We start from the raw sequence: 26028 nt of genomic DNA on the forward strand, positions 1-26028 counted from the left end.
CACTTTCCAGAAACAAACAAAAGCTGACCGTGAACTTCGTTCCTTAATGACCTTTGCCATGATTCAGCAGGTCGTCCATAATAAGTACTTATTCCTAATGCACGCGACTCTAGTCATTGGGCGCCACTGTAATATGATCTCGCAATCTGTATCATCTAAGTCTAAACGGATAGTGGATATGTACTGGATGCAATAAGGTTTTGAATTGCATGCGATTAGAATGTCACCTCAGTTCTGCGATAACATCAATAACCTCACTTTTTATAAAATGACGTAAATGACAAAAGTAACGTAATACGATACACTCTTTGTATGATATGAACAGGGTAGGAATTGTGTACAGCGAAATAGTCACGTATCGAGATCGATGTTAGGTATTATAATTCACGTTGAATTACGAAATAATGAATGAATCATTAAATAGTAGTCAACTTTTTAAGTTTGCCATTTTAATCAATGTTTAAAGGCTATTTCATATATTTATTAATCGTAAAGGACATTTCTTTAAACTACATTCTTATCTTAGGAATAGTTTAAAAGAATCAGAAAAACGCTAAGAGATCAAAATACCTACCTACTCATTGTGAAATTATGACCGATTTCTAAATTCTGTTACTATATAAGCATACCTCTACTGTGTAGTATTAGATTACTTTACCGCTTTGTATGAACTGAACATTTTGTTTTGATACTAACGGCCAAATTCGAACTTACACGTCAAAAATTCCTAAAAATACGTTTCTTCTAACAAAAACGTCACTTTTGACACTGACATATCCAATCCATATCGTAACTTTAGCAAATATTTGACGTCCCTATCTAGAAAATCTAATATAATAGGGTCGTAATCGTAAGTGATGAGTATCTTACTGATATTATACCTAAATTACTTGCCTTATGTTTCGAGGTCCTGGGTTCAATTGTCGGCAATTTTCCGATCGCTTCTACGAATCGAAAAAAAAGATAAGGAAACGTTATAGGGAATCCTTGCAAAATGTCGAAAAATGAGGAAAAGCACCGGACATGGTATTGATAGTGCAATCTTATCAATCGTAAGTTTTTAAATCATGTAAACATTTCTAATAAATCAATTGAATGTGCCTGACGTCACCTAAACTCTCCTAAACTTCAACAATTTTACGTTTTTAGTTAATCAGTTTTGAATTTTTTTGTGTTTTCAACCTTAAGTCTACTGCTATATGATTTATTTTAGAAACGCGGTTTTATATATGAGTGCGGCTTTTTGTATATTGCGGTTTGTTGTCGTTTACAACAAAAAATCTTAACACGATCGGCGCACATTACTGGTGCTGATTTATACACGCGCATGAGTGGTTTGGCGGGTCCAAGAAAATTACAGCGTTCAAATAAAAATTTAGGCGTAGGTTATTCACCTTGATGTTTTGTCTTCAGGCAGGATTCTTTTTAATTAGATATGAATTTATTATTGCCTTGAAACTCTTGAAAGTTTCTGCCAAGAAAGGGTCAGAGCAGAGCACTAGCGTGACATCGTTCAAGGTTATATTTCACGCCTCAAGCATTACTTTAATACGTTACCTCCTGTTTAGTTTGAGTGGTTCCAATAGAAACTATTAAACAAGGACTTGTCAAATAAGAATCATTTGGCATAAGAATTCTTTTTGTCTGTTGGGTGTTGTCCCAAGTTGGGATATATTTTTCCTTCATTCCTTTCAATTTTCCATTTAGCTATGACTGTATCGTTTGGTTTCATTTAGTTTACATGTGCCAGGCCGAGTTCATTAAATATGTAGGTATCTAGGTATGTAAACAACTGCAACAATAACATAAGCAGGTTTGTGTTGACCATCGTTTATCATCACTTTGCAGTAAAACGGCTGTTTTTATTATATTTATAGAATTTATACCTTATTGTGTATGTGTGAGTAGTATTAACATTATAATACCTACTATACATCAGACAATTGAGGACAATCCAACTAAAATCGAGAAGGAAAATATAATTCCTTTAGGTATTAGCTTATATTATAAGCCCAATTTTTTAAGAGTCAATGCTCTATGGCTCTGTGCGGTAAGGGAAAACTTAGTACTTATCTATATTTTTATTGTATTTGTGTATGTGTCTTAAAGCACATATACGTGCAATGTGACGCCATTAAAATAACCGAAAAGAGAGCCACTAGATGGGATGCGGTCAACGTCGCGTAAAATTTGCGTGTCTTCATTATAACACCAGAAGAGCCATGCGTTTTAAACACTTCGAAACCTCACTATTTATTATTGTAATATTAAGCATTTCACAGTACTTCTGTCATATTTTGAGTCTGGAACGTTTAATAGGAAATATAGGAATAGAATTAAAATGCTGAGTTGCTGAGCGTGATAAAAACCTTGAAATTAATTGAAGACATCATCGATTATTTGATGAAAGAGATGAGAGATGTGGAAATTGATGATATCCGTCTTATCGTTGTACAATAGAAATATGTGCGATTTTGGCTAGTTAGGCTTTAATTAATCTCACATTTGAGAATGCCGAACACTGGGCAAAGTGGAGAAGATTGCGCAGGAAAGCGGACCCTGGCACTATGCCAGGAAAACGCTAGTTTGATGAAGAAGAGGCTTCAATGAAAATATTTTTTATATTTATCTATATACTATCCGGAGCTAGTATATGGCTAGAAATAGCACTTAAATCAGCACAAGTTTGTAAATAGTAATCGCAGTGAATATCTCGAAACTGGTAACTAGATAGGAAACCGGGATAAGTAATTTATAGCCTCAGCAGCTGCGTTCGTGTCCCTGGGCCGTTACCACAGGCCGTTACTGAGATGGAGATTTGTACAAATATGAACAGTTAAATAGGTCCGATCTACGATTTCGTTGCAAGTCACAGCATCCGTGAAATTGCGCGATAAGATTTTCTGGCGGTTACGTCGCAAAACTTATCGACAACTGCGCTGTAGGAGATTCGGCTTAAATATGCAAGAAGCGCAAGGCTATTATAATTAATTCATGATTCATATAGCGCTCGTTTCTTTACTAATTCTCTGACAATTATTCCCACGACGTGGTGGGGTTTGACTTCATTGTTTTCTTTTTCAACTTCAGAAACATTGGAGCCTTCAAGTTCTTTCTTTATGATGATGGTTATGTTCAATATGTGTTCAGGATACATATTTAGCTGGTCGACAGTAGAGTACTCCGACTATTCCAAGGTGTCTCAAAGTGACGTTTGCGTAAAACGAGAAGCCTGTTATTTTCCGACGAGTTTTGTTTTCTCACCTCGAATGCCTAATACCAAATGTTCTGTGAAAATCAGTTGCATTACTTTGGAATGTAGATTTACAAGGAAGCGTTAATTTGCGGTCTACAATCAGTAATCAGGAGTGCGAAGACAATGTACTTCAGAAATTTACAATTGTACATTGCCATGCTTTCAGTATATACTAAAATAGTGGTGGATTCATGTAAATATTGTCCAACTACACCATAAATTGTATTTTAATTAGGTGTCATAGTTTATGTAGAAAGTGTAATGGTAAAGACAAATGTAGTAAACGATAAGATACTACGTTTCTGTGCATATTTTAGACTCAGTATTGAATAGTCTGATGTCTTTTTGAGAAATATGTCACTACGGACTAGTTGTCTACGAGGATATGTAATGCGTTGTAAATAATATGTGCATACATTTGAATTTGAACAGGAATCGGATATGAATGTATCGTTTTCATTCAGTCGTTCACCTTTGTTTTATTAGAAGGGCTAGTTGCAGTTTTCACTTCGTCAGTTTCGTGATTTATAGGTTTATCTTTTATACATTTAAGATCAATGAAAGTGGTTCTGTTTGTAAAGAATTTTCGTACATTGATGCCCATTTTGTTTGTCATTGAGTGTATGTGTACGGAATTTCAACTGTGGTTACTCAAAGAGTACGTCTGACTGTCTATCAAGTTACACTAGTTGGCCAGCACTGGCTTCCCTCGAATGCGGCTGGATATTACTGTAGTCTCAGTTCAGTCCTAGGTGAAGGTTTTGGAGAGCGGAAATAGTATATTAGGTACCCACGGAGAAACTCTCCATTATACTATTAACATTCTTCCAACTCTTGAAAACTTATTTAACGGCCCGATTCGGAGAATGAGATACGATAATGATACGTTCTGGTTTAGATAAGTTCTCATTTAGATATCGTTTGTTTGTCGTATAATTGACAGAAGCAGCTCGATTCGGGCAACCAATGTCACTTTGAAGTTAGAAATATCGTAGATAGATCTTACTGGGATCACAGCGGAATCGAAATAAACGTCAATTTTGACATGTCGTTTAGTTATCGATCTTTTAAAGATCTTTCCAAGATCTTAAACGTGTCTTAATCATTCTTCGAATTTTCATTTAACTAAGTACTCCGGGCAACCCCAGGTTACTTTGACCTTTTCACGAATTCAGTTGAGTTATTTTGTTTTTCCATGTAAATATAAGACTTTACTGTTTTAATTAATTTTTCCTGAAGTCTTATAGGAAATCGTTAGCCTTATGATTTTCCTGTTTTTACATCCTGAACATGAAGTGTTTTGCTCAAGACAGCAACTAGTTTACAGTCCAGTTTACTCTAATGATCTGCTTTGTCTTGCAATATATTTGGTCCCAACGGCTTTAATAATAATGAAATCTTTTTAATTTCGCTCTCGTATTTTGTATGCATTACGATTGCCAGAACCTCCTAACGATTTCAGTTCTCCGAAGCCCAGTTCAGTACTACAGATAAGTTGAACACTTGCCAACTTTCAAACCTAAGTCCCAGCTATCGTAACCTTCAGCAAAAGTCGATACAATTCACAGCCAAAATATTTACCAGTATGTCGCTGAAATTCATGATTCACAGAATCTGAAAAACTGGAAAACGATTTGGCGTTGCAAGCGAATTGTTGGAATAGTTCTGTACTTGAGGCGTTTCTGTTGTGTAGTGGTTCTCGCGCGTGCGCGGTGTGGCTAGCCGCCATACAAAACCGGCGGCGGGCCGCGATCTGAGTCAGTCTGATATTAAACACATACTAGAAGCCCGCGTCCGCGCTCAACACAGCCTTCGTATGAGTCATACCTTATCACTGACAACCGTAACGTGCCGCGCCTGAACTTTACAAAACTTTTCTGTGTGTATTGTTTTGAACGGTTTTTGCAAAACCAGCTTCATGTCTCAGCGAGTGCCGTATTACTACAGCGAACAAGACGATAGTAGTCTTATGTTCGCAACCATGTTCGAGTACCAGAATGATGAATACAACAAGCCAGTGGTAAGTTTGCTAATTATGCTATGTGGGGTAAAATCTGCATATAGAAGAGTTCGAATATTTGCTGGAACAATGGCTACATCATATTTACGGTCCATAAAAGTTTATCCCGAACTTTTTTGTATGTTGAGTTTAGCTAACTTTAGCTCTTGGATATGTTACCGTGTCCTAATTTATATGTTATGTACATTTCAAAGTAAATTCTTTGTCAGTCTTAGCTTATTACGTGTTACCAAATATATTGCAATAGTACAGAAAGTTTCGAAAAACTGTTTTCAAACATCTGCGTTTGTTATTCCTATAAAGTTATCGCTAGTTAATGAACGTAGGAATTAATTAAGTGTTGCATTGTTTGCGTAATTAATGGTGTCGAAAAACAAGAACACTTGTGGACTAATAAATGTTTAATAGTTCGACCAATAGTGTTCGCATTATGGCCTGTCATTTGAAGTTCCTTACGCCATTGGTCGTGTCCGCGTGTGATAAGGATAAGATTAATATGTGCGTTTCTTTCTGACGTGACGTCATCGGCCCATTTTTTCTCGGAAAACGGTCGAAGACCTTGCCTTTTCAATCGTGGCTTTTATACTTTAAATGTAAATATGTTCATTTATAACAATTTACATGGAATATGTTTACTTCTTCGAAGCAATTCATTTTCCTCGAGTCTTTATATTTTTTAAAGCTTCATCGCAATTCTCATAGATGGCGCTACGCTTACAATATACGTCGTATCATGTTGTTCAAAACATGCGCAATGTTTTTTTTACCTTCAAACTTATCGCTTTTAGCGATATCGCTGTCTTAGCAAGATTAGCTTGTCTTGTTTACACTTCTAATCTAGTTATTTACGTCTCGGAAACCGTGGAAAACTTTTCTAGAAAAATCATTTGTATCGGAGTTAAATAGCCAATAGCCGATAGGTTTACAAATGACATGTTTGCACTTGTCGGGTTTTCTCACTTTCTCTGTCCCTGCTCACGCCACCAGACGTCACGTTCACGGTGACGTCAATGCGTCGTCCCCACCACGGCGATTCCCCGAACTCGGCATCTTGACCTCGATTGCTTTAACTTAACTTTTGGAAATTTGCGCCTTGATTACTTTCCTTATGTGAAAAGTTCAATATTTCGCCTTATGGCTGTAGTTGCAAGATTTACATTTACATTGCATCAGTTCAGAGGGTAAATGTTTTCCTTACGCAATTGCTAGCTTGATTGGGACATTCTTAATTACAACTGTAGTCTCTTGGTTTGACTGTGTTCAGCAGAAAAATGTTGTATGTGTAACACATTATTCTGTATCCTACTTTCCACTGGGGCTAAGTCCTGTGTGGATGATGTCGCTGGATGAACTAAGCTTTAAGGAGACTTAGTTTTGTGATTTTTTGTCCACTTAATTATATCTCTCATTTTGAGTCTGACTTGAGAATGGAAAAGATAGACTCAAAATGAGAGAACGAACGAAAAATCTTCGTCATTTTTTGTATATTTGCGGTTACTTTAAGTAGGTAAGTACATACGAAGTCTTGAAACTCTTGAAAGTAGTATATGACTTTGGAAGGTAACGCAGTAGCTTAGGCGGGTAACACAACATTTTTAAGGTATGGTAATTTAGGTATACATAGATCAATTATTTTTAGTAAATATTCCATCTCCTCTTTTAATAGACTAGTATCAGTTGTGGTAAGGCAAGTGATTCAGCTTTGTTTGTTAATGCCACTTGTCACACCATAATGGGCCTACAATACTGATACTTAATACTCATTCCATACCTAAAGACATGTTTGCATTTGAAACTCCACTGTTCATATATCCTTATTCAAATTATCTACTACTATGTACTTAGTAATATGAAAACAGGACCATTGTTGTTATTTGCGTCACTGACCACAGGATGATTTGCGTAAACTCGTTGCTATTGCAAAGTATGAATGAAATCCTTGGGTTTTACCAGTATTTTCCAGCATTGTGAAAAAACCATGTCCATTATAAATGGATTACCTCATAACGAGGTAAACTGTCCCTCGCAGGTATCGAAGCCATTAGTAGAGACTTCACGTTAAGCTTTTAAATCTGGAATGCCTCTAGCATCGCATATTGTCTCGATCTTTTTAGCGATCTGATAAACAAGACAGCTTGCGCAAGAGCACAACCGGATTCGCCGATCGGCGCCGACGTCGGGCAACCTTTGCTGCGAAACGTCGAGTCCGGCTAACTTGACCCACTTTGCGTTGAGCAATTTCTCCTATATCCGCGCGCGTTCTACGAACTCCTTGATGTTGGGGAAACCCCCCACGCAACGCGGCAGGCACGTATCTTGTTGGGTGTTTTTAAATCTCCCATTACTGCCCTATGCATAGCAGCCATTAGAAAATTTTATCAATTGTCTACCGTATTCTTGAGCTATAAACTCCAAATTCAAAAAGGTTTTCAATCGGATGTCAGTGTGTGTTGGGATAGAACAGCATTAGGTTCTATTATGTCGGTCGATCCCGTGATATGAGCAAAAATGTCTTAAAAGTCTATGTTAGCAACAGCATTTCTAAAACCCAAGGGATATTCTAAATCATCACAATATACCTACACTTATAAGAAAAAATATTAGCATTATCGCAATTTCTCTTGCGTTCTTGAGGAATATGTTTCGGATTAATAAAACTCAAGAACTTAAGCCTCAACGTTGCGTTTTCTGTGGAATACTTAATGAGTTATCAGATGATAACATTGGTAGTGAACAGATAAGCCAATAATTGTTCAAATGGCATGAAAAAAATCCCTTAACTTTACGGAGGTCATTAATTTATCAAAAGGAATATATCTTTATTTAAAAGTAAAATTCGTTTTACTTGAAGACTAACTACCTACTAGACTAGAAACCCAATAAGAACGGGGATATTGTCCAGCAAACTGTTATAATACAAATTTCGCTTCTTAATAATGACTTTCATGGAGGAAAAGACTTCCATCCAAAATCACCTAGCCCAGTGGACTTTCTAACACCATAGATACATACATATACATATGTATAGTTATACCTCTTTAAGATGTCTGAATGTTAAGAAGAGCTCTCAAGTGACATTCGTAGATCATAATTAATTTCAACTATACATTGACAAGTCTATTAAAACGCTAAACAGATTTAAGTAATGATTGACCCCGGCAGATGTTTGATTGTCCGACACCTATTAAATGATTCCAGCTAATACGGCCCGGATGTGGACAATTTGCTCTAGTTACATACCTAATTGACGGAGTTGGCTGATATGGAACCAAGGAGTCTTTTGATAGGTCTGTCTTGGAAACAAATTGACTATAGGTCTAGTCGCTGTTATTCCCAGTAGTTACCACCCGCTGGTAACAGGAAACTATTAGTTACTGCTACATTGGTTGTTGAAATGATAAGTAATGGGATTTTCTGGCAGTGTTGGCAACTTAGTAATGTCTACAGACGGTGGATATACGTTGTATATATGACATGTATGTAGATGAGCGTAGTTGAGATTGATCTGTCGAAAATTAATTATTCTGTATGTTGTGTTGTTTCTGGTAGTAAAGTCGTCAGAGCTTCTAAAGCTGCGCTGTCTTAACAACATTAATACATCATATTTTCAGGACAACTTTGAAGAGTGAATAAGAACCCACGTGCATAATTTGTGACAGCCTTGAATTTGTAAACTGATCAGTGACCAACAACCATCAGATATGACTCATTTATGTTCTTGGCCATCGACATCAATGTGGTATTAAACATAAACAGTGCAAAGGTCTGTGAATCAGGTCAGAGAATTGTAATAAAAGGCCAGCTTTCTCACTCAATACATTGTCAGAAATTATGCCCATATTATCGCATTACATCAACATTAAGACAGTGGATTGCGTACCAGATAGAATTCTGCGAAGGATGAGTCACCACCTAGAGCATCGGAAGTAAATCGTTAGTGAACACAAAACAACGATGACACGGGCGATGTAATGACCAGTTTATTGGCCTGCCAGCTTTTGCACACCTGTTAGTTTGGATTTATTGACCGAGATTGGTAACATTATAATATTTTGAGTAAAGAAGCGCTGGTGGCCTAGCGGTAAGAGCGTGCGATTTGCAATCCGTAGGTCGCGGGTTCAAACTTCGGCTTGAACCATGAGTTTTTCGGAACTTATGTACGAAATATTTAATATTTACCAGTCGCTTTTCGGTGACGTACGTAATCCCAACAAGGCCTAGTTTTACCCTCTGGGTTGGAAGATCAGATGGCAGTCGCTTTCGTAAAAAGTAGTGCCTTGGGATTAGTTGTCAAGCGGACCCCAGGCTCCCATGAGCCGTGGCAATATGCTGGGACAACGCTAGAAAGAAGAAGATAATATTTTGACTGAAAATTATTTCACTTTGACGTGTTTAATGAGCGTCGCTTGGTCGCAAGATTGTATTATTGTAGTGTGGTGTCTGTATTTATTTTTTCTTTTTATTTCGGTTCTTCTTTTATAAACGGTAACACCACCTTGCTTGACATCTGTAGACGTGATAAGGGCTAGCCAGCAATGTAATTAAATCCTATTTTAAAAAATCAGCTTGAAAACACATATCTCTTTTTTCATCCACCCACTTTTCTAAATTGAACCAAATATTCGTCGAGGCAGTAAACCTAATATTTCTCAAAATAGCCCTGATAACAATGTAACAGTTGCTGCTTATTTCAAAAGACAAAAGGTAGCACCGCATACCAAACTTAAATCAGCTTTCACGCAAACTTACAGTAGTAAAGTTCCAAGTGACTTCTTTACGACCAGATAACCATAGCAACTGTCCCTCCGACCATTACGTAGAGTGTTTCTATTGTCTACAATACATTACTTCGGACACGCACTTAGCTGTACCTGATAACTTTTTAGGGAAATAATTAGGAAATCGTCCACGTAGAGAAAGAATTTTAAGAACTTCTTTGGTAGCGACATACAACATGTCAACTTTTTGTCGGTTTTTTTTTTCTTTTTTAAACATGCTTTTAGATTTTCAACTCCAATAAATCTTAATCATTATAGTTGAGGATTAGGGTTGTTATCCGGTTCGTAACCCTCAAAAGGAAAAAAATAAACAAAAGGAGCTCAACTAAACAAAATGACAGGGGTCATTTGTCTATCTCTGCACTGAAAACATCAGTCGTTCCCGACAAAGCTGCAAACAAAGGGCGTATCTTGGAAGGGAATTCATCTTAGTTGCGTCTTTTCATGTCTAGGGTGGAAAGTGTCGGTAGAGTCGTAATTCCGAGGCGCAGCTTTGTTGGCCGTGGTAGCACTATGTCACCGCGCCTGCGCGCTGTCTGCTGTCAAACCATAACCAACCTCCCACGTTGACGAACATTATCGCCTTGCTGATTTCCCTTGTAATTCGCTTCTTTATTGCCCCTCGGAAGGTCTGTTTCTTGGTTGTGCTTCACGTTTTTTGTTGGGGTGTTGAAATAGATTTTCTACGGTCTTCAATATTGCCATTTAAATAAGATGTTTTTGCGTTTAGATTTATTATGACGCGATTAATTCTGGGTATAATTTGAATACAATTAATGAGTTCGTATGTTATACCTGTGAGGATGAGGAATATGTTGGTGTAATTAACTCCTAATTATAAATGAGTGGAAATATGTGAATTTTATGATGTCCTTTACAGTAATATTCAATAATTAAATTTAAACCTGTAAATAATACAGTATCATTTACGGAAAAAGCTTCCTGTTTATACCGTCCAATCGAACATTTATGTATAAATGTTTACATTTATCACTGTCGGTTAGAGTGCTGTATAAATTATCCTCGAATGTGAGAATAATAGGTCACAACGATGCACATTCCTAATGTAAAGTAGTGGAAAGTAAAATGAGTCTAAAAGGTCAAAAAATATGTCGTTGATTGATGCGCGGTCTGAGTATCGTACCTTTAGCTACGCTCGCTTACCGGACAAATAGATGTAATTCTGAACAAGTTATTTGAACGATCTTTAACGGCTCTTTTATCTCCTATTGTAACTTTATTCTCGGTACCAAACTCGCTAATTTTACCGCTTTTATCACCACTTAATTCTTTGTTTACCTGCAACAGAGACTTCCCAAACGGCAATCCTAGACCTTTCTTTGGAAAAAAAATACAAAGAGAAGCGAAATATAGCTATAGCTTTTTGTCGGAATTCACAGTGTCCCGTGGGTTATTGGAACGGTACTCGATATTGCATCGTCGGCTTCCGAAAAGATGGTCTGGGAGGTCCGTTAGGGTATCGAAGCTTGCCGACCTGGGCGGTGACTCATCATATCGGCTCGGTCTGCATTCCACACCACCGGACATTCTACACGTGCCTTTTTTAACCATATCTCTACTTAGTTAATTAGAACACCTGGTTATTATAATATAACAAATATTATTTAGAAAATATTAAACAACCTATTATACTCAGTTAATACAAAGGCATTGCCACGAACTTAATTTTCTTTGTTTCATGAAGCAATAATAATTACGTCACAGTAATAAGCATGGAACTGATATTTACAGCAGCTGCTAAGTCCTTGTTCCGATTATGGACAAGAATCGTGCCCGCGGCTCTTTGGATTACTAACATTTTCTATGTTTCCGCCTCGCCTTATTAAAAGATGTCATGCACGTGCATTACATCATGAACATAAAATGTAACAAGGACTACGTTTGTTTAACTGCATACTGATGTGATTGGTAATGTGGCAGTTTTTTCCTTGCGCTACCAAGCTGTTGGTTACGCTTTTACACAAAAGATTATATGCGTACTAAACACGAGTAGGTATGTACAATAGACAACAAATGTGTTTGATATCTATTGGTTATAATATGGATCGTAACAGACTAATATAACACGTACATGTTTTAATACTGTCGAAGGTGTTTTTGCTTCATTATGATAACAATCGTTCTTGGAATTCGATTATTATATTATCCACCATAATCGCTGGGAGGTTCACATGTCAGGTCATTCGAGCATGACACGTTTGAAATATTTATCAGAAATGAGATCGATTTGGCTATCTAGCTTAATCCCCAATACAAAGAGCATCATACGCGTGGATTGAATGCCCGCCTACTACAAAAATTGTGATAGACGGCACAATAACCTCACCACCAATACCGACGCCATTATTTAATGAACCCTCGTCAGATGAAAAGGTCAAATTGTTTGAAAAGATTAATCTCATAATAAATGTGGGCCTAACCAGACCAGATTTTTCGGTTGATGTTGAGTTATGTGACACAAATATAAATATTTTATCGTATACAATGGACGGTAAACTTTTTTATACTGTGCTCAATCATCTGGTTCTGTAAAGGGCTTTGATTGTGATTTTATGTGTCCGAGAATTTAAAGGTAAATGAAGAGGAATCGCTGGACAGAGTAATTCTTTCATGTGGCATAAATTGTTCGTTTGAAGCATCATTTACACGGGCAGCCCAGCCGAGAGTAATGCACTCGTAAATGTTTACGACTGCGGCTTCAACTTCAATGTTATTTGAATATTTTTTTCCAGATTCCTCCCATACACCATCACGTGGTTTTTGCGACGCGAACTTTTTATTGACGAGCAATATTTCAACTTAACGACATTCCGTTGCATGGAATTTTGTTACGTGGAAATTCAGTGTTGCGCGGAACAATATAGTTAAGTTTATTGTTAACTGTAAATAATTTAATTTTGCAATGTCTACTCATTAAAATATTACGCTTAAACTTACAGGTATTAAGAATTACATGTTGTGGACTCGTGGTCATTAGGCTAGAAGTCGTTAACAGTCCGCCACGGCGCAACTTCGTTGTCAACAAAATTTAACAAGTGTTCGGTGGCTGGCCAATGGGCGTTAGAGCATCGAAATTAATCTGTTCCGAATGGCCGCATGTTTGCCATTCTCGGAATCCAATTTCGTATTTTACCACTCCTACGCAGTTCGTAAATCAAATTGAACGAATAAAAGATCACTTCATTTGAAGTTGACTTTGACTCCCCTTGTACTTACATTAATAAACAGATATTACCCATGTTTTTTCCCGATCTAGCCCTTAGTTGGATATTAGATTGTTTACTTTTAATGTTGATGCTATTGTACAAAATTTCCTGAAGTAAATATTTACGAACATCTTTTTAAACGTTCAGTAAATAGATTAACTGATAATTTTCCTCAATCGCTCTCTGTCTTAGCTGCGGTCGAGCGGTCTAATCTGCACATGCAACTTGACGTTCCAGTATTTTTTCCTTTCGTTCAGTGTTACTGGAAATGAAATGCATATATGTAATGACATAATATATTATTTGGCTGGTTTACCTTCATTTTTACGTGCAGCGTTTTAAGTAAATTTAATCAAAGAAGAATAATGTAACGTGTAACGTAGGATTGAGAGAGGGGGAGATCGGGGAGTTCTTTTCAATGCCTAATAAAACATTTAATTACTAGATAATTTTAATATAAAAATGCGGGCTCCTATATGATTACATGAAAGAAACTCAACTTTAATGTATCCGAGTAGTTAAAAGGTTAGTTGTGCCTACTTGGCTAACCCTGAACAACTTAGTACGGCTGCAATGGTTATACTACATAAAGCAGCTAGTTTATGGGCAATAACTCTTTATACTGTGGATTTCATGGAGCTGCCGCTTTCGTTTTGCGGTTTTAAGCAAGAGGTTGGTAGTGTATTGAGATTAACCCTAGCGGGGCGAAAGCCATTACCCTATTTCGACAGTGCTACATAGGTGGGCACGGGCCAGGCCTGGCGGCTGCTCGTGCCCGACAAGCTCGCACTAATTCAATTATTCCGTTTATGTGGTGAGCGGATCGCGTTGCATATTGAATTTCTGCCGGCCGCGCTGCGAACCCAATTAGGAGGACACTAAAAAGGTTCAGCGTTTGTTCGCGCCTCATTGTTCTCTTATATCTGGGCTGCCGTTTCGAAATCGCCGTTTCCTCGTCTTTTTAAGGAGTGGAAAGTTGATTTTCTGTTGTGCAGTTTTGAAATTGCGTAGGTGCATAGCGCGGGGGCCCGTCTGGCGGTGGCGAGGGTGTGCTCGGTGCAGCGGCGCCGGGTCCCCACCGCCGTAGGCGTCGCCGGGGGGCGTCGCGCCAGGCTTATCAGACGGCGGCGGGGCCGGCGCGCGAGCCTCACTCCACGGTCTACCGCTGACCGCGCGCCTGTGTTCGCTGGCTCGGCTTTATCTAACAAAAACCTTTGTCCAGTTGAGGCTTAATATTCGCACTACGCGCGTAGTTTCCGAGGGGTTTTCCGACGCCGATCGACCGACATCTGTCACTCGATTGTTTTCGTTGCGCGCACGCGTACCGTTTGTTTGTATCACGTTTCGACAAGTTTTGTGAAGTTTTTTTGTACTGAAATTGTATACATTGTGATTTGTGTTGTGTTTTGGGATTGCAGTTAAAGGGATTTGGTAAGTTTCAATATTTTAAAAACAGCTTTGATTCTTTGTTTGTATTAATGCAAGGGGTTTCCCCATGTGAGTTGTTATCTTCCTTCCTTCATTTTAGTTTGCACAGAATTGCATCAGTATTTGTAAATTTTCTAGAATTTTAACCTTGATTGCCTCAATCCACGTCCTGTTATCGGTCATCAGACTTGTAAAATTATTTGCTGATCTTTTTTTCGTCATGGTGACTTAAATAAATATTTTCTGCTCACAGTTTCAGGTATCTTAACATATTTGTACGTAGTTTCATGATAAGCCATGTGACCTGAAGACACTGTCAGTCTTTAATTGATTACAGGATAGGTATCTACTCTAAAACAATTAATAACGCACGGAAGTTATACATTTTGATGTCCTCTCCTTTTGGCCGATTGAAAGGTTTGAGGTATTCCGATCGAAGTGCCTCAGGGCCTATATAAGCGTGACCTTACAATCCTTAACAGCTACTCCTAAAGGAAGATCACACTTACGCTGGTTTTGAATCAGCGCGTGCACATGTGTCGCGGCGTGTCATCGCTCGCGGTCAGTTGAACGAACCCGCGCGTCAACCTTGCCATAATCGCGATATTTGCATCGCCATTGTACGTACCGCCGTGGGCTCAAATGTGCCTCTAATTGTCACATTTGCTAGATGGATGAACTCGTAGATAAGCCAAGCGGCTTAGTATCGTCATGTGGGCAGATCCTCTGCTGTTGGTTTAAATGAATTAGATTTAAAAGTAATTCAACATAGGTCTCGTGCGGCTCAGCATACAACCTATTTTCCATATTCAAATTTTTACTTTGAAGTTTTCAATAAAAAAAAATGCTCTTGAAACTTAGAGGATAGGACATACATGTACATAAGTGGCCTAATACCTAATTTAAAAATATATTACATACGTGTCTCTTTTAAAAATCTATGAACAAAATTTTAACTGAAATTCAAATAAAGTTTAACCATTTTCGTTTGTTTTCAAAATAATATTCATGTATAATTTGTTATCGTTAAATCGATGATAAACTGCATCAATGCATTGAATGCAGGCTCACCGCCGTTTAAAATTCACTCTTACAATAACACGTCTGATTATCTGATTGATAATAATGAATGTTATATTTAGGTCAGATTGTATCAATAAGACTTCACATGTAATCAATATAATGATAATAAAATACAGTTTTTCATGGGTCTTACGACGTTACATATCTTTATCACTGATGCACAAAAATTAACCATCACCTTTATGGGCCTTGTTCAGCATTGTACATCTTGGTTATTATATATATGATGGTGATGATATCTTGTCAGCCAGGCAAGAGGTTAAGGGATTCACCCTTTCTGACATTATACTTAATATGAAAATGTTTCTGTTTTTTTTTTATAAAACTACAATTCAAGCCTCAAGTTTACTATCTTGTCTTAATATATTTACCGTTTTACGTAAATCAATAGGTACCTTTTTTAGGGGGCCCACTGATTACCAGTTCGCCGGACGATATCGGCCTGTCAGTTATCCACGATTGTCAGCTTTTTCGAATAACTGACAGGCCGATATCGTCCAGCGAACTGGTAATCAGTGGCCCCTTTAGTGGCACTCTCGTAGGTCGATTATAGACACATTCAACCTAATTCATATTCATCGCCTCTCCACTAATCCTCTTAACCGCGATGGACCCTTTGTAGGTTAGCTACTTAGCTATCAACAGGTTATACATTTAACGTACTAACAAGTCATTCTTATGCTACCACACGAAGACCAAGATCCTTGGGCATAATGCCAAACTGGCGACAGACGTTGAAACGCTGCCGGAAACGAGGTTTCATTTCATTTGCCTATGCGACCTTCACGCGCCAACAAAGTTAATTGTTTTACAGGAAAGTTACTGGTGTGAAATATCGCGAAATTGTGCGAATTTGTCCTGGAAATTAAATGCCCTCATTAAATACTAAAATCTCATTATATATTTGTCGCGTCAGGAATTAAAACTTTCCATTTTAGTTAGTAAGCAATATTATCCATACTTTTTTTTCAAATATGGTAAATAAATATTCTTCGGGGCTTAGAGGAATGTTAAATAATGGAGTGGATAATATTGAAAGAGAAGAACCTTTGAAAAATACGGAAATTTTTTGAGAAAGAACGGATCAAGAGTACTAAATCCTAAACAGATATGTTGGAATTAATTTTGTATAAAAGTTGTCAGACAACGAAAAATCCAAGGGGATGCACAAGTAAGGACTTGTGCAACTATCTTACACATATTTTCCGGACTTTACGGCCGGACGGCCCTCGGGCAGGCTACAAACTGGCACAATTCTAGGGAAGTCCGAACGATTAGCAGCACAAAAGGTACGTGGCAAAATTCAGAACGCTTAGTCGGTGAAAATCCAGGAACCAGGTGTAGGGCATGATTCCGGTACTGGTCTGATATCTGTATAATCACTAGGTCAGCAAGCTCTTGAAAAAAAAAGCCAATTACAGTAGAACTCAGCTGGAGAAGTACCTCCACCTTACAGAAAACAGCAGCCAAATAACACTAGACCCTACTCATAGTGTTGTGTTCCTGCCGGTGAGTAAGGTTGCCAGAGCTCAACGAGGGGGGGCGGGTTTAGGGTTGGCAACGCGCACGTAACTCCTCTGGAGTTGCAGGCGTACATAGGCTACGAAGACTGCTTACCATCAGGCGGGCCGTATGCTTGTTTGCCACCGACGTAGTATTAAAAAAACTCACCACTTTTAGGAAGCTAAGAGAGCCGCAAATGTTGTTTTTCGTGTTCATGGAACTAGTGTTATTTTTCATGTGATTTGAAGTCGAAAGTGTACTTCCAAAGCCTGGCATTACCAGTACGGATATGACAGTCATATTTTTTACGTACTTGTAATGTCTACATTTTATTTTTTTTGATAAAAAGTGTAAATTTTATCGTGTCGTCCATAATTCACCTGCAGGTGAAATAGGCGTGATAGTAACCAATGTCCGAGTATTCTCTGGTTGTGAAACATTTCGCGATAACTCCAAGTGTTTGTGGATGGTTTCATGGAAGTGATAAGGGCCGGTGCGATGTCAAACAATTCGGATGCCGCTATCTATCACCGATAAGCCGGAGCCGCCCTGTTTTCAACGCTTCACACTTTTACTCGATTTTAGCGAGTTTCCAGTCTGCTAAAATCTTTGAAAGTGTTAACAACGCTATAAAATGTTTGCAGTTAATTAGGCATAATAACTACGGATCGTTAGTTGCGCGTAATCAATTAGAAACTACCTATATTATATAGTTGTAGTGTTGTCTAATGAGATTTGATAATGTTAAGAAATTTTGGGTTTTACCACACATAGTTATGTTTCGTTTGGGTACTAAAACTACTCCCGGGTTTAACCCGGTTCATGATTTGTATTAACTAATTATGGTCATAAATTGTTATGTACCTAATAAGTATATACTCGTAGTTGTAGCGTAAAAACCTTAAAAGCATTTTTTATTGGGACAGTTACAGAATAGTTTAATTATAACACTACAAGGGTCATGCTTGGACTTGTTGCTGCTACAATCCTCAGCTTAAGGGAATGACTGATGAGGATGAGGTAGTTGAACGGTTCGCTTGCTAAAATCACCCACAGCAGCATGCCAAGGGCTTCTCAGATTAAAACATTAAAATCTCGCCACTGACTTGCACGGGATTACTAACGCAACTATGTAGTATTTAAGTATGAGTACCTATTACGTTGTTTACGTTCTCGCTGCACCCGAAAGCAGCAACGGTTTTCCCCGCTCCATGGACGTTTATCTCGTACTAGGCGGTGCCGGCGTGCGCGGGCGCCGTTCTATAATCATTTAGAATAGGAATAATGTAAAATTGTAAAGCACTTGCTTAGTAGTATTTATTTGCTTACGAGCAATTTTTCCAGTTGAAAGACATTAGATTTTTGAAGTTTTTGATATGACGGATATGTAGCAGTTTGTTGAACTTTTTATCTCGTATACTCCTCTGAGTTTCAGAGGGAATCGTTTTGTATTTGGAATTTAATATAAGTTATTGGCAAAAATTTCATTTTTAATACAAGCTTTTATCGCTGACTACTTTTTTTCCACAGGCAACTTATACTCACCGAGACAATTCTAAAAACCCCAAACATAATTAGGTTGCGTTGTTTTATCACAGAGTTCCTATGGCTACCTCCTGTCTCCATCATCAGATCAGCTTGATGGTACCATAATATTGCATTATCACCCGACTATGCAAATTTTCAGCTTCATCGGAAACCGGGAAGTGGGTCAAATTTAACTCGCAAGATTCCACCCGGATAAACATACATACATTGCAAGTTAAATAAAAGCTTGTAATTATTCAAAAAACGTTGAACCTTCCTTTTATGGCGCTTGAATAAAATAAAAAATAAAATATGCTAACAGCAACATGTAAATCACCATCGGTGAAGGTGATCCTTATATCTTTGCAACGAAGTTTGCTAATGTTCAGTTATCGTAGATACATACTAAAATCACTATGTAAAAACTTGTTTGCCATAATTCTTAGTGGATTCTTTTTTTCTTAGAATCCATAAAGCAGGTAATGAAGCTACCCCGCTAAGGTCGGATCGTCAAAAGAAATTAGCATAACCACCGTCAACGAGACAATGGCTTTGTCTGTCCGTCTGTCTCGTAACTGTACTTTAACAATGTAAGCTTAAGTAGGCGCGGACAAAGTGCGAACTTATAAATATGAACCTACAAAAATTGACACTGAAATTGCCCGCTGCGTGTTACAATGAAAATGGGTCAATACTGTGTATCAATATTTAAAGTGTATTGGTTGAATTGTACAACGGTTTTTAGTGCAGTTTCGCTTCACGGGTGTTTTGAAATCGATGTCTTGTTGCAGTGTCTTCTCTACAAGCTTAAAGATAGGAAATAAATTGGCTAGACGATATGTTAGTAAGATCAATGTTAAGCAAAGGGCATTCAAAAAGGCAATCTCAATTCAATAAATTGAGCCCTAAATGGTCTCAATATGCTCGAATGTAACTAAACGATGAACGATCATCGCCGAACGTTACCGAAAACACCCGAGCCACTGATGTGGGTGACGCAATTAAAAAGTTAAATAAAACAAAGCAACACGTGCGTGGGCATCGAACTGGGCTCAGGGATAATTCCACTCTGTACCAATCAGTGCTAACTTGACTCTAATTGCCACGGAAAATGATACGGAGGTCGATGACTTTGCCGTGGCCGTATGCACTTGGTTAATTTTCTCCTAAGTCCGCTTCTCACGAAGATAATATAAATAAAGACTCGCACATTACATGTGAATATTTATATTGCAACGATTTTATAATTGCGACACAAGTCAGCTAATTTATTCGAGATAATGCACATGTATGTAACCTGACCATACGGAGAGGCACAGTCGCAGTAAAGCGTCGATATAATTTGCATGGTCGTTGGACGTGTCTGGATTGTACCTCTTTGTTCTGCCGCGCGCAGCTGTTATTGTTTCTTATCGCGAGAACAATAAATACCGATTTAAAACACTTCAGGGAAGATAACCCTTAGCCTACGCTCCCAACGCATTCAATCATAAATGTATAAATTTTATAAGGTGCTTGAGATCCGCTGGAACCCTGATGCATGCAGCGCATTGCTTCATCCGACTGCCGACACAAACATAAACTGACTAAACACTTGCGATTACAGTTGCAAAAAGTGTTTGCTATTGTTGCTATACAAAAATGATTTGTTTTTTTTTTATTCGGTGAAGTCTGCGGTCGGCGGCGCCTCGCGGAATGCCCGCCATTTCCGGACGGTTTCCGGTCCGCGTCGCAGGCGCCGGCGGCTTTAGATAACTCTATCTGAATTGTGGGCCATGTGCCATGTGTCTTATGAGCCTTGAGGCCTTCTAATTGAGCGACATCGCGACATATGTGACGTAAGTCAAATGTCTAACCCGACGCTTTTGCTCATCCTATGGGGTCGTCTAGATATGTTGACATGACTTACGTGTGCTTAATTGTATGTATTTTTCAGCGATCAAGTGATTCTGTAATCAAAACGTCAAAAAAGTCGGTTTTCCAATGTTTACCAGTTTTTCTAGTTTTCTTGTTATTTCCTTGTTCCTGAGAAACTTGAGTATAGCCTTCAGAATCTAATGCATGAAGTTATCTAATCGTTTAACAACACAGGTGTGTAGCCTATTTGCGCAATTTAATAGGCATACAGCAGAATTCAATTTGGCACGTTTGGTCGGCCACTTAGCTTTCAGCGTCCTATAAAGTGAAATTTTCTGTGTTGCGCGCTGATTCATAGCTTCATTATGAATCATTCAACGTAATCGAGTTTTTGAATCGAGCCGAACGAATGTAAATACTGGAGTGACCCGCGCCTAGCGCCGCAAGCGGTGACTCAGAGGGTTTTCCGAGAAAACTGAGCGGAGCAGTTTTCATGAACACGAAGGTCGAGCCGGTAACTGGCAGCGGCCAATTTTCTTTCTCTGATGACTCATTTCGGTGAAATCATTTCCTAAAACTCTTGAAGAAAATTAATTTTCCGTATCGAGTTTCAGTTTAAAATTTAATAAAGAAGGGGGAGCTTGCGAAAGGGTTTGCAAGGGCATTGACTGCAGTGGAAACGACTGGCGCGTATTACTTTCGTACATTGCCGTTTTGAGTAAACGCAGCATTGTATAGCTTTAGCTGGTGCAGTAATGGTCTGGGTCCATGATTTAGTGACGATAAAGGTGAGGTGAAGGGCTGTTGGCGCGGAGCCAGCGATATGTTTTATTATTCGCAGTGTGGCGGTCAATGTCGCGCCTGTTAGTCGCCACCGTCACACATGTTGCCACATCCCGTTGTCTTATTGTAAAATCAAAATAGAATCTCACATCAGTGCTTTTATTCAACAAACTCACCCTTTTTAAAGGACCTAGGCTAATGTTTTCCAACTTACCTCTAACACTAGATTTTTGTTGCATCTTGCTCTAAGTTGAAACAAAATACGGACGAACATTGAAACATTCTCCTTGTAACATATACAAAGACGCCCTTTAAATTCAAACGATAAGTTAATGAACGGAAACCTTGACGTTACCTAGTTGCACTGAGACCGACCGAAGGGGTTTTTTGCACAAGGCGATTGTAATTTACTTTACAATAATCCATTATATTTCAATTTTATGTATATTATTTCATACCGAATCGCTTCTCCGAAGTTAACCTGACATCCCGTGCGCTATTAGAACTCAGTACGGATAATTAGCAATGCGTTAATGAGTTACGCACAACCGACCAGATATGATAGTCATTCACCGCCTTCCCTCTTATGAGCATCACCTACTCTTCTACACAACCATATAATCGCCTGGGAGGTTTTATGACGCCACAGCACTTGAATGTGTTCTTTATTTCCTTTGGAATTGAGGTCAGTTTTATGTTAAAGGCATGGGAAGAATTTAGCGCTACTGCGTTCCGAGTACCCATTAAACGCTCAGACGCCTACGTTCCCATGTTTGACGACTTGGAATATTCACACCTACTTTAGATCTAAGGGATGTTTATTGTTTAGTGTACATATTGGTTTAGACGCCTTTCGTGCTTTGTGAAGTGCGACAGCTATAATATTAAGGTACCTTTGATGTCATCAATCTTTATTATGGTCATTACCACATAAGTGTTTAGCTGTTTCTTTTTTAACTGCATTTAGTATTTTCTGTTTGTGTTATTTTTGTAATTAATGTTAATGAATTTGTATGTCATTAGCTCGCTGAACGGAATGTTTAAGGAACATGTTGACATACATTTCTGATAATTACCGACTCGGTCTCTACATCTAATCTAGTTGTTTTTGATTTGTCGGTTACCTGTATTTTAGAAAGCATATGTTTTTACTTCTCAAAATTAGTTAAGTAACTCACATAGACATAATTTATTGGTAATGAGGTAGGCCACAATATTCAAACTTATTTCTACACATCTTATATGGGTGAAATCATTTATTTTAAACGAGATTTCACAGCATTATAATATTAACTACAAATAAACTTTAAAAATTATAATATTAACTACAAATAAACATGTTATATTATATTCATTATGTTTATATCAATTTTATATTAAGCTATTCTTGATAATATATAAAACTATAAGAGCTTTGCTTGACGAGCCAATTGTTGGTCTGTCAAAAACAAAACCTCAATTATGTTGTAAGTATTTGGCACTTTTGTCAACAACAATTACGTTAATTCGTCTGTCCTCGCGCAGCAGACACCAAGTACATAATACCAGCCTTGCGTTTTTACTGGGTCCAATAACGTCGATCCGTAATAAGAACCATGTAAACGGTTTGTTTTGTTCTCCCGGGTGGTCTCACCTGACTCTTGCGCATATTCTCAACACGTTCCGTGTCAAAAACTGCGCAATTTGTTTCAAACAACAACTTGCTCGTAGCCAGAGATCATTTAGTGAGGAAGACAGTAAATATCCATACAAAGACTCATGGCTCGACATTGTGCATGGTACCCACTACACATATAAGTACAAAAATATAATGAGTAATTTGACTTCTGACTTAATTGAGACGCGTTACGGCATAGGTCTAATTCTTTTTTAATTAATAGTACAAATACTTTTATTTTCACGGTGCTACTCCCTTTCCTAAATATTTTTTACGATACAATGAATATTCTTTCAAAAATTGACTAGATACATATTTTAGAACTTTAAAGAAGTGCAAAATAAACACAAGTGTCGCTATATACACGTATCAGCTCTAAGGGCTGCTAGTGTATCAAATAAAATAATAAAAATACGCGAAATATTCAAACTACTGTCATTTTACTCCTTTCTATTATAAATGTAAAGTAGATTTAATATAGCTGTAAGCGACAGTTAACCAGATGACGTAGACATCTCAATGGGGAATATTACACGAAACTGCGTAGGGGGCGCCACTACCACAATCCATCACAATCTGAGGGTCTACCGCAAAACAAGAAAATCGAAATTTCGTTATCTAACCTCTCTATCACTCTTGCATATTCGAGCGATGAAGAGGCAGATAACTTAACTTCGATTTTCACGTTTCCCGATAGGCCCATTGTAAACAAACCGCCTTGATGCATCATGACATTGATTTTGTTATCTGTCAAAACTTGTCAAAAAACAGTTTAAGGCACAATATGTGCTCTATGGTTGATGAACTCTGGCGGCAGAATATTGCAGTAATACTCCCTATTGACGGCATGTTCGATGATGCGGCACGTGACTGTATACTTGTATAGGTTATATTATATATTAACAGTCTTTACTCTTACTTGTCTCCGCTCCTAACGCTTGCTCATGCTCTCCACCATACTAATTCGACGTGTGTTTTTGACCTGTCGGTTAAAGACCCAGGTGTCAACGATTTCGTTTTCTAGAGCTCTGACTTACTATGAATCGTTAACGACTAAGATAGTTATGAAGTCATTACGTTATAATGATATTTTTATTAATACCGAGAATATCGATGTCAGATACAATAAATAGCATAAGAGTTATTTAATTAATTGTTTTTCGTTGTGTAAGAAAGCCAGCAATATGCCGGTTTCGAAGAAATATTATTCGTTACCGGCCACTATTTGTTTCCAGGAAAATAACAGGTGAAAAAGTAGTCATATTTTTTAAAGATAACATAATTTAAGGAAAATGGAAAATTAAATGAATTTTACCTTTCCTCGATCGAGTTTATTAATGTATAAATACTCTTAATTAAGTGCCCTATAAATATTAGAACTCATTGGTCCTTAAAGCAACAATGCCCTTCGTCTTTGAACAAAGGGTTATTCCAGATTTGAAACGTTGCTCAGCTAGGAATTGCTCTTAAACATACTCGATTAGGCAAGCCGTAGCAAAAACAGGCGTAACTGCCTGCTTTTTTGAGAGCTGTAGGATAGGAAAGCCAGAAGGAATCGAGTTCTGTTATGTGGACGTCAAAATAGTCGTGTTACATCTCTTTCCTTAGAGTGTACAGTCGCCATCAGATATATCGGAGCGGTCGACGTGCTGAAAAATATCAATGGATTGGCAATTGTTTTAACCAGTAATCTTAGCAAACCCTTAGCAAATCTTAACAAGAAAAATTGAAAAAATCGCAACTAGGAATTCCTCTTAATGCCTTAATTATCGAAGGCCTAACGTGACATAAAAACTCACCATTCCGAACATAGTTTATCAATTTCATGAAGTCTTGACATACTTATACGTATCATATGTACATATAAATACGAATTTCCGTGTAATGTCCCACGTGTACACAGCCGTACAACCAGAGACAGTTAATAACAAAGACTTATGCTCTCAGAACTGTATATTTTATATGACGCTTTGACCTCCGCTTAATACCGTGAGGCTAGCTCCTGTGAAGGCCGAAAGCTGAATTCTGCGTAAGGCCGAAAGCCCGCGCAGGGTTTTCCTGTGAGGCCGAAGGCAGAGCTCCAGGAGCAATAAAGGTGAAATACGTATTTCCTAACACAGCTCCACAGATTTTTCCATACCCAATACCTATGCCTTACATACAGTTACATCGACTAGGTTTCCTTAATTCTATAATGAAGTAAGTATATAAAATGAAACGTTAAAACGTAGTTTTATGTCAGAATATATGGTATTAAAATTTTTTGTCTACCATCAAGGCGGAGTTTAAATATAGCGTTCTAATCTTTAAATAAATACTAGTCTGTTACTAGTATTTACGTATTAGCAACAAGCCGATAGATAACCATAGGCTTTGTTTGAGCGTGGGCGGCCACACGTGCGGATAACGGCGCCTTATCTCAATGACTACAATTGCTACATGTATTTTGTGTTTTGGCAACAGTGTGACAATTTTGCAGAAACACGTGCCTTTGCTAATGTTACAAATGCAGGGAATTGCAATGTTACATTACGAAACGCAGAAAAATATCTGACACGGTACACGAATTTAGTTACAGAGCTGTAGCTGTCCATCAATCCCACCATATGAGAAAATAACGACATCGAAAGTTGAATCAATATTCTAAGGAAATAGGTTTTCATTTGTCTTGATTTAAAATCGAACGAAACGGAATAAATGCAACTCTCCTTCCTTTATTTATTTTTATTAGCTTATTTATGTCTCCCTTTCCAATCCTCCCTGTGCTGGGCAAGATCCTGCCAATTCCGCGACCTTTCTTTCAATTAATAATGATTTAAAATTCTATTGTATCCGGAATTTAGGACCGTGTGACGCTGACTGTGTGAAAAAGACAAGTGGCAAAATGACCATGTGGTTAAACTCTGTAA

At 37.9% G+C, this 26028-nt stretch overlaps 1 protein-coding gene across 3 annotated transcripts in view; it reads left to right on the forward strand.

Moving 5' to 3' along the window:
• The window catches only part of LOC133528247 (transcription factor kayak-like), a 55554-nt gene that overhangs the window by 15255 nt on the left and 14271 nt on the right, over window positions 1–26028 (forward strand). Inside the window, exon 1 of one of the 3 annotated variants that reach the window (XM_061865540.1) lies at window positions 5022–5276. The exons of the other annotated variants lie outside the window; for them this stretch is intronic. Within the exon in view, the coding sequence (XP_061721524.1) occupies window positions 5175–5276 (102 nt within the window). The 5' untranslated portion in view covers window positions 5022–5174. Of the gene's footprint in view, window positions 1–5021; window positions 5277–26028 lie in introns of those variants that run through there. 3 annotated transcript variants of the gene reach the window in all.

This window comes from Cydia pomonella, chromosome 19 (assembly GCF_033807575.1).
Source record: "Cydia pomonella isolate Wapato2018A chromosome 19, ilCydPomo1, whole genome shotgun sequence".
Lineage (NCBI taxonomy): Eukaryota > Metazoa > Arthropoda > Insecta > Lepidoptera > Tortricidae > Cydia > Cydia pomonella.